Raw genomic sequence first — 15,974 nt, 5'->3', positions numbered from 1 at the left:
TTGCATGCAGTACCATGCGAAGCGCCTTGTCCAGAGGGAATCGAAATAGGTACAATAGTGCCATTATCCGAGGCACAACCTCTACACCAAATCTGAAGACTGAGCATGGCGTCTAATCAGCCCGTTTTGCTTTCGCCTGGACGGAACTGAACAAATTTCACGCCGGTTCCGCTTGGACGGAACGCTAAGCTCTCAGTTGTATTCCGTCTGGACGGAACGCTAGCCACAGCCTCCTAAAAATCCGATCAGTTGCAGACTTCCTAGAAGCGCATTTAACACACCTTGCTTTTGTTTCCCTGGTCCAAGTGACACAGACTCTGTTAACTCTTTCGCTACCGCGCCTATCAAAATCGATCAATTTGATCGATACTTTTGGGAGCGCCTTTTCAAAGCGTTCCAGGCGTTTCTCGAACAAGTAAAGCTGTTCGGAGTTAGATCAGAAAATGGCCTTTCAAAATCAGTTTTGTTTTCATTTTTGCAACGGAAACGTGATTTTTGACACGCTTTTGAATCACCTGGTTGTGGAAAAGGGGCGTGGTCATCGCGCCTCAAGGCTACCAACGAAGAATGCGTGCAACTCGTAATTACTCTGCACCAGCGCTTGTTTTTTGCTATCAGGGCGTGAATGGGGAACTAGCAAACGATTTTCAATCGTCAGGTTCACGCTCTGACAGTAATAATCCCAGAAATCGGCTGAAAATGTCAAGCAGTGCCTGGTTGCAAAGCTACTTTATGATTTTAGGCAGTTTTATTGCCTTTGCGCAAGTTGTCCTAAGTACTCTGGTAGTTCTACTTACCCCAGGACCATTCCCAAACAGTTTACAACAGTTTCGGTTTCGTTTCTGCATCGCGAAATTCATATTTAGCGCAACTACGCAGTTACCCAACTTCAAGGCTAACTGCCATGGCGCCTGAAGCGTCCGCGACTGATCCTCGAACAAAGCACGCCGCTCCTCATTTCCCCCCACCCTAACCCGATTTCTGCGATAAGAACTTCAGATGCAAGTCAAAAGGTCACACCCAGTCGCCAGATATCTGTTCCGCCGAGGACAGCGCTTCAAACCGGCCTTACACTGCCAGCTGTTCGCCTTCCAGTTTCGTTTTCATGCGAGGGTATATCCGGGTGTCTAATGTTGCTGCTTAGTTGAACTGTCTATTCGGACGGAGTCTCTGATAAGTTTTTGTACTGTTTCATTTGAAAAATGTTAGGTGGCGCTGCAATAGAGGAGGCTCGTTGTGCTGATCTTTTTTAGCGCGCGACTGCTACTCGGCCAAAGATCGCAGGGGACGATTCTAGCTCATCGTACCTCATTTTTGCGAGCAAGGCTACAATTGCGAGTAAGAAGATGATAATAAAGCTCAGCTTTATGTTTTGAGAGATAACTGACCGTGAACGACAACAAACATCAGCCACGGCGTTCCGTTTTCAACTTCATGCATGTTTTTTTCTGCATCGCGTGCTTGTCCCAAATATTGTGCTCGCTGTAAATGCAAAGTCAGCCATTGACAAGATGTTTTTACGTTATGTGGGGGCAAATTGGTGCCTCTGATAACGTCAAACCGCCAGATTTATTCCAAGGAACCACCCAAAATTGCACAGTTTGAATTAGAGGTTGGGCTTCACCGCATGACACGAGCACCGTGCGTGCTAACATTTTTTTTTTTATATCTGAAAAACTGTTCCGCGCAAGTCGACATTTTTTTTAGGGTGTGTTTTTGAAATGTTTCCCTGCAAAATGTATATTCTAATTTTTTTCTACTACCGGTGGTTTGATATACACAACTCCTTTTTTATCATTTTTTTCGACAACTTGACAAAACTCTTGATTTTGATATTTTTTTTCACAACTATGATATATGAAAACCTTTAAAAAACTGGTGTTATTGGAAAGGCCGTTAAATAATCTGCATTTTGTGCTCCTGCAATTAGTGCCTAAATAATTTTTTAGCAGAAAAAAAAATGTTTTCTTGGACCCCCCAAAATTGGTCAATTTTCTGCGGTAGCGAAAGAGTTAATAACATTGCTGAAGATATGCCAACGTAATACGAAGTGATTTATATCCTCTAAACATTTTCGTACCACTAAAAAAGAAACATGATTAAAGTTGATACATCCCTAATAAATGTAGGCATGCATGTTAAAGTGCCCCACAAGACCCTGCTGCTTTTATTTCCACTGGAACTTCACTGATGCTTATACCAGAGGTGGGCTGTCATCCTTAAAGCTCAATAAAAACAACAAATAGTACGTTTTTCGTGTCTTGAAACAGGGCCTACAAACAGAAAGCTGTGTGCACGTAAAGATATCAAAACACAAGGTTGTAACAGGCTCTCATCAATGTGCAATAATTTGCTTCCCATGAGAAGTGACACGATAACTCGGTCACCGATTAATGACAAACTGTTTTTATGTTTTACATACGAGACAATTCTGTGAATCTGTGTCCTGAATTGCGGTGGTTCAAACAAGCAGTTGTTCGACAGGATGCAAGACAACCAGGGTTGCAGCAAGATCAGAAGACAAGTTCTACAAGACCAAAGAAACAGGTGTATACCAGCGCACAATTCTTTGACAAGCTTAAGACTTGTGCAACTAATCTGCCTAGTCAGGCGAACCTTGCAAACCTTGCAAAGCAAACCTTGCACTCCCACAGCATAGTGTCTTTTCTTAAGGAGCTGACGAGCACCTGTCACACCTTACCTTCCCAGTTTTGACTTTGATGTACAGCGCAGACCATTTTTAACGTAACTGCTCATAGTGCGGGACCGGATACCACGCGTTTTGTTTGCAGTGCGGTACCGCTTATAGCGCGGGATCGGATATCACGCGTTTTGTTTACAGTCCGGTACCGCTCATAATGCGGTACCGCTTATAGTGCGGATTTTCGCGGATCCCGCAACATACGTTATAAGCAATACACACTGTAATTGGTTCAAGAAAGAGATGCTCGAACCCTTCAAACACAATCACAGCTGGTAAACCATTCATGGGCAAACAGGATGGTCACACAATACTTTAAAAAGCAACCAAAGTTTTCGGTTCGCTCCTCACAATTTTCTTCAGGCGGTGCCCCGATTGAAACCAATTTGGGTTACATCCCGAGTCCATCAGTAGTACAGAAGAGAAGGCATTCAAACACTCAAGATGCTGCAACAGTGGCCAACTCACCTCTGCTCGTTTTCGAGCACCTGCTGCCTGAAGACGTCCTTGACGACCGCCGTGAAAGCCTCATTCAGGAGGTAGGACTCTGTTCCCGGAAAGCTTTCTGGAAAAAGCAAGACGGAGAGATGGAGAGAAGACAGAACTGCCACTTGACCTCTCCCTGACATGGTTTAAAATTGCGAAAATGAAGCAGGCAATGCATTGAGAAAAAAAAAAAAAAAAACCGCCTACATTCCTTTTCAAAAAAAAAAAAGGGGGATATTCTGGGCAACCAAAGTTGAGAAAGAAAGTGAGGCCTAGTCCACTTACCCAGCAGCTTCTCAACGACATCCTGCCTGACAACACTCAGGGCCTCGTCTCTTGAAACCTATCCAAATGACAAGAGCAACAGTGATATGACCAACAGTGACACTTTGGAAAAAAAAAACGGTATTAATTTGGTTACTTTTCAAAAACTAAGAGCAAAAAAAGAAGAACTTCATCAAGGCTGCAGAATGATGTGAAAATAATAAATACTGAAACACATAATGCCATGCTCGATTTGGGTTCAAAGCGAATATCATTGTTGAGAAATTTCACAAACACTTTCGGAGCATATCGAAGTTTGAAAACGCAAAGGGAAAGTTGTTTGACAGATTAACAAAAATGTGTGAAACACATTCTTTTCAGCGAGTCAGTACTTCTTGAGCCCCGAATGTATCTTGAGCCCCGAACCAATATGCACTGCCATAGTTCTGCGCTTCCAGTGACGGGCTTTCCCGCAACGCACCGGTGATGTGCGGCAAAACAGCAAGGCAAAGCTGCTTTTAAAGGGCACCTCTTATCTTGAATAAGTTCCAACTCCGCAATGGGATAAGAACAAGAGAGGGCACAAATGAGAGCACTTTCACGGGTAAATATTTTATTGAAAAGGCGTAAATATATAGGCCTAAGATGGGCAGTAAATAGAAGCCTCCCACGTTAAAAGACTAAGCAATGCATGTGTGAGCCAGCCGTCAATCGTGTCCATCCAAATGGAGTACTCCTATCTAAGCAGCACATGCAGCAAAAGGCAACCCTCGATAACCAGAATTTTCCTGACCATAGCATCCTTGTTCCCCCTCTCCCCCCCTTTTTTTTTTGAGGAGTTCAGTGCTTCTGGTTAACTTGCGTGCAGTGAAGCGCCTTGTCAACACCTATGCATTTACACTTTTTCAACAAAATATTTAGTTATAAATGGGCGCTCGTTTGTGCCTTCTCTTGCCCCCGTCCAGTTGTGCAGTTAGAATTTAATCATCAATTCATTTCAACATGCCCAGCTTTCTCTGATTTGAACCTCTAATCTTCTTGGTATTGGCCAACTCCACCTTTGCGCTTCTCTTCCTATAAATAAAAAAACATTCTGCACTCTTTAACGCTGACGTAAACATTCATGAAACTGCCATTTACAGCTCTGCTTCACAAGATAATTGCGTTAATCATACCGCTTGTCAGAAATGCACAGAAGTGTTGGAAAGCTTTTGATACTTTGCACTACGCTGACGTAACATGGGCAGGAATGACGTGATATGGACCGGCAAATATCTCGATTACTGGCTGGAAGTTTGGGACAAGGCTGGAATCCTTGTTGTCTGGACTAAGCAGTCTTTTTATAATAAATGAACCTTGCATTTTGACTTCATGGCCCCTTAAAGGGGCACATGGGTTCTTTGTTCCACAAAATTTCACAAAAAAAAAACAATTTTTTTAGATATCACTTTTTCTTTAGTTCGCACAGTTTTTCCTGCAAAAAGTTGGTACTTGAACAGTACTGGGTACTTATAAAAGCTGTACAGGTCTGATTTCGATGAAAAAAATAACAATTTTTCTATAATTTTCTTCCTTTTCCGCCGCGAGCGATATTGCAGCGGGAGGAAATTATTGAGAGGTACATCCCAGCATGTAGAGCAGCTAGAAAGATCACTTCTTTTGCAGCGTAAAGCTGAATGTTTAAACCATCCAATAAGGGAAGCAGACTTCCCATTTTTACGTTTCAGTACTAGCTTATTAGCAGTACCTTTAATTTGTGAGCAAGAGTACTTCAAACCTAGAAGAAAGAATTGATGTAAGCTTCTATGTGATTGCAGAACAAAAAAAACTGCTTCTCACATTTCATTTTCCACAACTTCTGGTATCTATTGATGACTTGCTGGTAATTTTTCGCTGATTAGTTTTTTTTCTTTTTTTTTTTCTGAAAGATTTCAATTTATCTTGGAAACTAAATGCCTTACATTAAAACCAACTGGATACTTGAAAGCAGCTCAAAAGCGGTCCACCCTATCATCATCAAGTTACATCAAGATTGCCTGAAAAGCACAATAAAAGTCCCCAAGACCAGTGTGCCCCTTTAAATGCACGAGCATGAACAGAAAAAGCACCAAATGTACCTTGTCATGGGTGGAATCCGATAAGATGTCCCGAACGCGAATCCCCGACAGCCTGCAAAAATCAAGGGCAGCGTTCACACATGGCATAGCATTGCGAGGACCAAGACATCCTCGGACACAGTCTGATACTCAAAGGTGCCTGGTATTGAAGTCACACACAAGTGAGGTCATCACGTAATGAAAGGTTGCTGATGGGATCGTTTTGTTTAGAGGTAAGTGCCTTTGAGAGGGCACATGGAGCCTTTGGGGCTGAAAAATGGTCAAAAAATCGTTTTCTGAGAAATGGCATTTTCAGCATCCACGGCCATTCTTTTTATCAGTCTGCAAGTATCCTTATCACAAGGCACCATATTTTATTGTAAACAGCATTTTGAAGTGCACTGTACTGCTCAGAGTGTGCAGAATTCGATGGTAAAACAGCACTTTGCTTTCAATGCGAAGCTAAAACACGAAGCTAAAGCTGTCAGCAAAACGCGAAGCTAGCGTTTTGCTGACAGATATCTGAGCACCCAGAGCAGGTATAACTGTAATTTTGTTTGCTTCTGATATATAAATGTGTGGAGAATACAATGCTAGAAATGAATTTTTCAAGTGGAGGCTCTGGAAAATTATTACTCTGTTCAACTGGCACCACCTGTGAGCCATTTCTGGTAGAGCGCAGGAGGAGTGAAGTTCAGTGTGTTGTAGACCGACCAAAAAGAGCTAAATCAGAAAAGTTCTCCCAACATTGTATTCTTCAGTCTGCCTAGCCACGGGTTAATTGCCATTCTGCATGGAGTGGTTATTTTGTAATTGTGACTTAAAACAATGGCAATTACCGTATTTACTCGCGTAATCCTCGCACCCCTAATATGAGCCACCAAAGCTTGAATTTTTTGGTTCCTCGCATAATCCTCGCACCCCCAACTTTGCAGCGGCGAAAGTTGCCCGCTCGCGAAACCCGCAAGGTGCACGCGCTCTCCAACACGCACCCTCCCCCGCCGGCTCTCCGTTCGGCGGAGAGCGCTGTGTATCCAAGGCCATCCAGGTGCCCTAACAACCTGCATGGCTACTCCCTAACAGGTGCCCTAACACGCTACTCACACTGTCCTTGAGCCGGTTTCGTGCATGTTTCGCGTGCGCGCAACTAGACTGTGTTCGCGCAGCCTGCTGTCGTGTCGTCGTGTCGCCGTCGTGGTCCCGCGTTGAGCGGCAGCAGTCAGTGAGTCACTCGCGTCAGTGGTGGATAGCTCGCTGCTGTTTTGAGAACTTTTTGATCTAATTGTTTTGTCCTTGGTGCTGCTTCGCCATGGGGAGGAACGCCAGCTACACTGCCGCTTTCATATTGAAAGCGAAAGAGTATGCGATCGAACACGGCAACCGTGCCGCAGGCAGGCACTTCGGCGTCACCGATTTCAACGTGCGTTACTGGAGCAGGGCACGCACATACGACGACGAGATAGGGCGCGCGCCAGAAAGCAAAGGCAGCAATTTCATGATCGCTAATCGATGGGAGACTGTTTACGTTGTAAATAATAAAATAAAAAGAAATAGCTGCTGTTGGCAACACTGAGCTTACCTATACAAAAAACGACCGCTACATTTAGCGGGACTGGCATACGGCAAATTGGCAACACTGTGCACCGGATTTTTCCCCCCGCATAATTCTCGCACCCCTAACTTTGCATTGACTTTTCCGAAAAAAAAAAGTGTGAGGATTATGCGAGTAAATACGGTAATCATTATTATCTCAAAAACAATCAACTTGAAAAATATCTAATTGCAGATTTGAAATCAGCCCAAAAAACTCCATAATACTGCGCAGTTTCCTTAAAAATGGTTAGCAAATACTGGAACTCCAAACTGTACTAGTACGAAGAAAGGACGGTTGAGCATAAAATAAATGATGCCTGCGAAACATGTGCTGCCAACCTCGGATTTACCACATCGAGAAACGCTTCGCACAGTGGCATGATAGGCACTAGTGTTTATATATTTGCATGTATGTATGCGAAAAATTGTCACATGGTTTAACTCTTTTTTTGCAATTTGCGTCTTGGAAGGTTTGACAATCGATTGAATGCCCTTTGAGCAAATGTTGAATGCACTTTTAGAAAAAGTTTTGATGCACTTATGCTGGAGTTTCGATGTCACAAAGCTTTCATGGTTCTCTCAACTTTCTTTAGGAAAGGATGGTAAAGAAGTTTTTTTCATCTGAAGTTTGCGATAACGTTGGTATCTTCATCTTCAGAAGGAGCAGTTGCCTTGAATGAACGGAACTTGCGATTAGCCTTCAAGGCAATTTTAAAAAAGGAAGAAAAGAAAAGGCCAACTCACAGCTGGGCAGCCTCGACCATCTCGTCGGAGGGCACGAAGAGGCGCTCGACCGAGCGCTTGGGCCGTCCGCAGGCCGCCTGGAACTGCCGGATGTGTCGCACTATGAGCTGTGTCTCCTTGACCCCACTGCGAACTGCCTTCTGGAAGTCCTGGATGAGCACGTTGTCCGCCGAGGCCTCCAGCATCACTGACGGAAGAAGACAACGCAAGCCGAGTCAAAGCCAAGTTCCGCAGTGGAAGGCTGTCACACGTGAGGGAGCAGTGGCTAGGCCAAAAGGCACACACACGCTACCCCACACCGAGGTACAAAAGTTTCCAGGATGCAGTTTTGGCTTTTAAAGTGAAATCCCCCAGTATTCGATGGCTTGCTACACAATTTGTATTTGTAAACGAAGTAGAATGGTTCAGAGAACCATCCCCATTCAGTTTGGCCACTACGCAGAAAGGAAATTAACCGTGATTGTTCAAATTGTGCACCGGAAACTTTTTTCCCCTTTGCAACTGAAGTCAAAACAAAATGGCACACTTTAAAGAAGTGCTAACACAAAGTTTCTAAGCTGAGATAACTATGCAAAAGGTTTCCTTTTTACATAGAGATATCTTCCAGTAGTTTCAACAGTTACAATTCAGTAAAACATATCTAAAATACATTTCAATCTTTGCGCACACGAGAAAGCCCAGAATGGATAGGATACTCTTTCGCAATCGGCATCATCATGACGACATCTGCTCCTGGCTTGAAATTGGCGACATTAGGGCCCCAGTGACGCAGCCAACATGCTGGCTGTGATTGGTGAGCGTTGCTCCACCATGTGTATCACGTCACAGGTTTGGGACTGGCGTCACACTGCCCGGGCTCCTAGAGATGGTGGAGTCAACGACCGGCAGTGGGGCGATAAGAATGGTGGCGTCATGAGCGCCGTCCTGTCATGGCGGCAGCATCAGTGTTCATTTTGTCAAAACTGAAACTGGCATGTATAATCGAGACTGTAACTAATCATTTATGCTGCAACGACCGTCTAATGTGCCATTTTGTGATTAGTGGGCTGGTAGGAACCCATAGCAGCGGAAAAAAAAAACGCAACAAAAATTTCGTGTCAGTACTACTTTAAAATGCTGTAATGCCACTGTAATTAATTTTACAGCTGATTAAGCTTCGGTGCTTGAAATGGGCATTTGAAATGGCTCCTCACCACTGGTGCCACCAAGGTTTAATGAGCTGTAAAATTACAGTTAAGTGGTGCATGAAAAAAACTATTCTCTTATTGCTCACCAGGGCTCATAGTATTGGAAAAAGATCAATACTACAATTCTGAGACTAACACTGTTTCGTCTACTGTTCCTCCAAAAATGACTAATTATCTCTAGTTATCTTGGGAACTAGTTTACTGACTCAAAAAGTAGTGCCATGTTTGAAATCAGTGGGAAAAAAGCCACAAGACTGACAAGTTTTACAAAGTTTACTCAACAATTACAGGAAGCTGTTTTAATAAAAGCAGTGTTGCCCCTTAATTTAAGGCAAACATTACTCGGTCTCACAGATGGCGTTGGCGTTATCCAAAACGCTCTGCAGGAAAGCCAACCTTACACAATGGGAGGGCACCTGATGACGACAAGACCAAAAACACTTCCCGCGGTTGCAATCAAACCTGGCCCCGCACGTTATGAAGCCGACGTCTATCCGACTGCGCCATTCCGAAACGGTCACGACAGTTTGGATTTTAAAGTGAATTTGAACGCTGAACTTTGAACAACGTTATTGACTCAGCTTTCACGCGAGGGATTTGTCTGCCGTCGTCTGAGCCTAGACTTTGACTCACACGCATCATTGATGTTTTGACTGTGATTGCAGCGGCTTTGACTTGGCCACTTCGCCGTTTGATTCTCATGCGCAAGAAAGCTTCGCGTTTACACCACTGTCGTTGTTAGACGGAGCGGATTTGATTTTTTTTCCCCTTCAAACACTCCTGCTATTGCTTTGAGCGCCTGCTTCAAGAACAACTCTGTTAAGTCTGGGGGTTGCATCGCCTCTGGTGCGAATATTTTCTTGGTAGTGATGTCTGGTTCACGTGGGAACGGGAGAAGCTTGGGAGAAGGCACGGGTCACATGCCTAATTACGAGCTCTGGCTTTTCGGCTGCTGTGCGGCCTATGATCGGCCAGAAATGTTCATTATGTGCCCTCCTCCTGTCTTTTTGGAACTGCCTTCCTTGAAGGCGTGCTTTTTTAAATGAAACCAAGGTGTTTTGTGTAGCACGGAGAGAGGAGGAGAGACAGGGTGTCTAGCAAATTGCCTAAATCAATATCCCTGACTTTCCCATGTTTTCCATGACCATTTTAGTCGAAATTCCCTGACCTATACAACAGGAGCCGTTCTGTGGAAATGGTCTGTGAAGCATATAAAAAGCATAGAAAAAACACATTCTATCGTAGGGAAAAACACATTTGTTGCAAGTGCCCTAATTCTCAAAACGCACTTTGATTAACTTCAGTTTATTCATTCAGCTTGAGGTTTGCTTGCCTTCAGTTACAGCTTCAGAGAGTTTATTTCATCTTGCGGGATAGAAGCTTCAAGTTACGCTTCAGCGAGCACCTTTTGCTTTTTTTCTTTGTCCTGGCTCTACATGCAACGTGAGCCGGGCTCGTCGGCGTTGCGCGTGCATTTTTTTGACGCCCCGTCGATGATTCGCGCGCGCGGCAGCTTCTGTTTCGCTCAGAAAACGACGCGCGTCGCGCGCGGCAGTGGGAGGAGCTTGACGACTTGCGCCAATGGGGAGGCGCGCCCTTCATGGCAGCAGTTTCGAAGGGCTCGAGACAGCCGGCTGGCTCCGCCACAGATGCTTAGGCTTACCGCCCCGGCAGGTATTGCATGGGCGCTTTCACTAGCGGCGTGGATGATTTTTATAGTACCGTTTTCGCCCCCATTATAACCTCCTTTACCGCTCAAGCAACTTCGTGCGTGCCTTGTGCGGCATTTTAGAGAGAGAGCGCTTAGAAGCTGTCGCTCAAACTTCGCGGTCGAAGCCGCCGCCGGCAGCACCGCGCGCAGTGTGCGGGTGGTTCCGCGGCAGCGTCCGCGCGCCTGTGACGTGCGCGGCGCGTTTTCGCGAGCAGAAAACGCCGCATGCGGTTCATGCTAAATCATGTCATGTTCCTTTTTGATTATGTAATTCTGGCTCCTGAAGTCACAAGAAAGAAGTTCTTTCAAAGTTAGCTCCAGAAAAGCGTTGCCTTTTAAAATTCGCCGAAAAAAAAGCGCATTGTGCGTGTGATTTGGGCACCACCTACATCGTCCCTCTGCGCAAGTGCACCCAGCAACTTAAGCCAGCTGAGACGTGCGTGAACCGCACGGCGAGTTTCTGCATGCAATTCGTGTGCGGTGTTTTCACGGCCGCGTCTATGATTTCGGGCCTGCGGTGGCTCCTTTCCTGCACAAGCAAGTGCGTTTGTGCCTTGAGTAGCATTTTAAAGAGCGGTAAAAGCGGCCGTTGAGCTACCGCACTACTCCGCGGCCGGTGCTGCCGCCATGATGCCGCGCCTTCCGCTCGGCACGCACCGTGCGGGTGGTTTCCGTAGCGGCGTCAGCGCGCCCCAGGCGTGCGCGGCGCGTTTTCGCTTGCAGAAGAACCAGGAAACGTTTCATGTGGTGCACGCTTTCGTCACGCGCGAACGTGTTGCGTTCGGTAACTACTTGGGGGCCTCCAACACTGGTTTCACCAATTCTAAACAGTGTGGGCAGGCCCCGAAGTGGTTTTCCCTGACTGGTACCACTTGATTGGAAAATTCCCTGACAATTTCCTGACTTTTCCAGGTGGCTCGAAATTCCCTGACTTTTCCCGGTTTTCCCGGTCGCTAGACACCCTGAGAGAGCCCCGCTTGATGCGGGCTGGTCTTGAGTTCCTCTCGAACAATGCTACTGCGATGTTTGTCGTCACTGAGTAGTAAATATTGCAATGAAGTGTGAGTATCGCCGAGTAGACCGTCGTCCTCTACGTTGCCTTTGATCAGCGAGCCATCTTCAACAACATCATCACTCGACCAATACCCTGTCCCTTTAGCGGGTCCCATTTATTTTAACTACCTCCCTTCAGTCTCAGCAGCCTAAGGGGTAGAACCGCAGGTTTCGGTGCGAACGGCCTGGGTTCGAGGCATGATTTTTACAAGACCCGTATTTCTTTTACAGCAAAAAGTTCCTTACGTTCAGTTCTGCGCATTCTTCTAAAGCGAAAGGTTTTTCAGTGGCACCGATGATGCCCCATCAAAAAGGTAATGCAATTCTCCGCAGAGCGGTTGGTCAAACGAAAAGCTCTGATCTACACACACGGCGCGTGTGAAACCGGCCTTCCTAGATGGCATCCACTCTGTCACAATGGTTACATGAAAATGACGAAAAAGGAGTGGTTGTATAGATAACACAGTACACGCATTGATCATGAAGGAGGAGCCCAACAGTGTACCTTTACCTCATAAACCACGTATCGGTGCGCATTCACATCGTTCGTAGATGCGTTTACTTAGTGCGCGAAAAATCGTCGCATGGGTTCACTCTTCATTTGCAATCTGCATCTTTGAAGGCTTCAGAAGGTCGATTGGGCACACTTTCAACGAAAGTCTGGTGCAGTTCTCGCATAAGAAAACTTTCTTTAGGGAGGGATGATAAAGTTTTTATGTAAATGTGCGGCATACGAACACGCTTAACTAAGATACTGCACCACGCCTGAAATGCCTCGATGGTATTTATTCGAATATAGGTCGACCTTTTTTTTCCGAAAATGTGCTTAAAAATTGAGGGTCGACCTATAATCGTGACCGAAGAACCTCGATCTATAGTCGTGATCAAAAATGGCGAGCGCACCGAGCGATCCGTTTCTCCGTCGCGCCCGGCGCTCCTCAATTTGAGGCGGCAGCGCGGAGCATCTAGAACAAAGACAGGCAAGAAAATAAAGAAAAAAATAACAAAACAATCAGCGTAAGAAAACCACCCACAGTCACTGCCGGCTATCGCGCATTACCTGCGGCCGAACCGGACACGAGAGCCAGATTGGCTTGGCTTGGTGTCTTCGGAGCCACGGTAGCGGCTAGCGCGAGGTGGGGGTAAAGGAGGTGACTTTCGCCACCTAGCGTAGCCACCTCGTGAACGGAACGGGGTTGCCTGCTTCGCTCGCTGTCTCTACTATCTCCCGTTCTCCGTTTCATGCGCTTTCTTTGTGTTTGCTTCGTTGTGATTTCCGCACACAATGTTTTTCTCGTGCGCATTGCGCGATGTCACGTCGGACTTTAAGCGGCGGGTGATCCTGTTTGCTGAGAACTTGAACAACTGTGCCGCTCAGCGAGAGTTAGTCGTTAATGAAAAGCTGATCAGGGGATGGCAGAAACAGCGGGACGAACTTTTTGAAGGGACTGCGTCGTGCGTTTCGAGGCACGATGCTCTCGAGAAAAAACTCCGGCTGCACATGAAAGAGGAGCGTGCGAAAAGACACCGAGTGTCCTGCGAAGATATTCAGACCAAAGCTCAACAGTTAGTGCTGCGAGGCGGGATTGGCCGTTCAGCCTTCAAAGCCAGTCGGCGGCGGGGGTGGGTAACGAACTGTGGCGCAAGTTCCGACGACGACGCAGTGTGTGGCTCCAACCCCGACCAGTGAGGTGACCGCATTGTAAATAAATGGGAATTTTAAAAAAGTTTCCTCAAGTTTTTTCTTAAAAGTATGGGTCGACCTATAATCGAATATATTATTATTTTTTCGGCGACTTCAATTTTTAGGGGGTCGACCTATATTCGTGCTCGACCTATTTTCGAATAAATACGGTACCTATCTTGGAAGAGAATATTGGGGCCGGGAATCGAACGTGTGATGACAAAACAAGGAACACGGCCATAACGAATGCAGAAAGAGTACGGCAAGGGAGTGGAGGCTACTCACCAACCTGGTTATGCTCAGCCCCAGCCACAATGAGGTTCAGTGCGCTTTGTGTCATCTGGCGCCGCGTAGGGTTGATGACGATGTCGCCGTCGATGAGACCCACGCGAACCGCCCCGACCGGTCCGTTCCAGGGCACGTCAGAGATGGACAGTGCCGCCGACGCTGCAATTCAGCAAATGAGACGGCGTTTCTGCATTACTCCTCTAACGCGGCAGTTGTAGCGAATATTGAGAGTTGCCGTGGGGCAAGAGGGAGCAGACAGCATAGGCACACGTCGCGAACTCGCTGCTGATCGAGATATTTTCAAGCTATCAGCACAAAGCATGTTTCGTTCAAGTGGCATAAGCGACACTGCCACTTACATGACCCTTTTTGTCGGGTCATGCAGAACATTTTAAGGCACGATTACTACCAACAGTAACAACAGGCCAGGTACAAGTTAAGTCACACAAAAAAAAAGAAAAACGCCATGTGTGGACAATCGTTCTTCAGCGGCACTGCTGCGCCAGCTATGGAGACAGGCAGTAACCAGGCTAACAAAAGACATTTAACTGTTTGCCACAGCATTAGACAAACTTACTAACTTTTGTTTCATAGATCCGCCCAGTATACAACATTGTGCAGAGGGAGAACTGACATTCTGGCTCAAAATGATTAATTTCTCAGTGAATAAAGCATCACTTGCTTGGGGCACTATAAAAGCGCAAATCTTTAGAATAAAAGAAACTCGTATTTTGCCTCTACGGCTCCTCTAACAGCCGGTACGTGGCTAACTAGGCCACCGCCTTCACAACGAGGGTGCCACGGTGATGCCACCCCGCATGCTAATTGGACGGCATACTGCTAACTTTCTTCCCGTACAGCACACGCACAGGGGTGCCAAAAGCCACCCTGTCCACCTATTTCCCTGTTGGCACCCTACTTATATCTGCTACTCTCCTCCCACAACCAGACAATGGGTAACACGAATGACACCGACACCTCGCAGTGAGGTTTTAACATTTGTTTGTTCATTACCCACACCACGACCACTCACACCTAACACCGCAGCCTGTTGGTGAAAGTTGACGATGCGAATGCAATGCACAGGGCAGCTGTGATAAACTGGTGCCTCTGCGGAGCCGTTTTTTGTGGGCGTTCCGCAAGGCCCTTAGAAATCGCCACTGCTCACATCCTAGCACCCCTTCTAGCTCCTTTAAAAGAGGCTGTCATTGTTATGTGCTGTTTAATGGTGGAAGGGGGACTTAGCCAAACAGTTCTAGTGAGCAAGAAGTCATGGTCTCTTCACGCATCTGAGTTCAAGGGATGCACTCGTTTTTCTCTAACTGTTGACAAAAATAGCACAGTCGCCCATTTTGCGAAAATCGTGCTTAAAACTCGTGGCGGCAAATGATACCGGAGATAAATTAAGTGGTTTTATCTACCCGAAGGAGCTTCTGCGGGCACTACTCGTGAACTTTCGAAAATGAGATGAAAAATAAAACAAAAACGAATCACTGATATGCCGCCAAGTGCGTAAGGCATCTTTTGCGCCCGCAAAACCGGCATTTGCAATACTGCGCCTTCAACAATGGGTGGAAGAGAATCGTGCCACTTACTGTAGAGACACGCGCGGGTAGCGCGGACGCCGCTAGCCGGGCCAAATGTGGGCCCGCGAAGAATGACCCAACAACGCGCAGATCACGAACAGCAAAAGCCCCGTTTAATGCCCACCAATGCCTTTATACAGAGTGGGGGCGCCACCTCCCAGTTACTCCAATCAACAGGTGGCGTTCTCTACACTTACTGCCCACCCGAAGAACTGTGGCGAGCACTAGTAAATGCCTGCCTCGACAGTCGGCTCACCTGCATTGAGGCTGACGATGTCCGGGTCATTGACGCCGTCCACCGCGAGCAGGTTGCACACCAGCTGAAAGGAAAGATGGCCCACAGTGAAGCCTAGTCAAGGCAGACTTGTAACCACCACAATGAGAAGTCCAGATTATATACTGCATTTTCACGCACATAACACTGCCCTGCATTAAACCACATGGCCACGTGGCCATGTAGCACCCCAAAAAAGGAGAAAATATGTCCGTATATTTCTGACACAACCTTAAAGGGGTCCTGAAATACCTTCCGCCGATGCGTGGATGTACATGTAACCAAATAAGACAATGTATTAGCAATC

General features: G+C 46.3%; 1 protein-coding gene across 1 annotated transcript in view; it reads right to left on the bottom strand.

The window, feature by feature from the left end:
• Pnpase (polyribonucleotide nucleotidyltransferase 1) overlaps positions 1–15,974 on the bottom strand; it is a 71,991-nt gene that overhangs the window by 46,431 nt on the left and 9,586 nt on the right. Inside the window, exons 5-10 of the mRNA XM_077681717.1 lie at positions 15,650–15,713; positions 13,805–13,966; positions 7,885–8,071; positions 5,569–5,620; positions 3,473–3,530; positions 3,170–3,266 (exon numbers count right to left, since the gene is read on the bottom strand). Of these exons, the coding sequence (XP_077537843.1) occupies positions 3,170–3,266; positions 3,473–3,530; positions 5,569–5,620; positions 7,885–8,071; positions 13,805–13,966; positions 15,650–15,713 (620 nt within the window). The remainder of the gene's footprint in view (positions 1–3,169; positions 3,267–3,472; positions 3,531–5,568; positions 5,621–7,884; positions 8,072–13,804; positions 13,967–15,649; positions 15,714–15,974) is intronic.

Source organism: Haemaphysalis longicornis, unplaced genomic scaffold (genome assembly GCF_048455015.1).
Source record: "Haemaphysalis longicornis isolate Haplotype H1 unplaced genomic scaffold, Haemaphysalis longicornis Haplotype H1 scaffold_8, whole genome shotgun sequence".
NCBI classification, from domain to species: domain Eukaryota; kingdom Metazoa; phylum Arthropoda; class Arachnida; order Ixodida; family Ixodidae; genus Haemaphysalis; species Haemaphysalis longicornis.
Note: the sequence above shows the minus strand (reverse complement) of the source record. Positions and strands in the feature narration are given on the sequence as shown.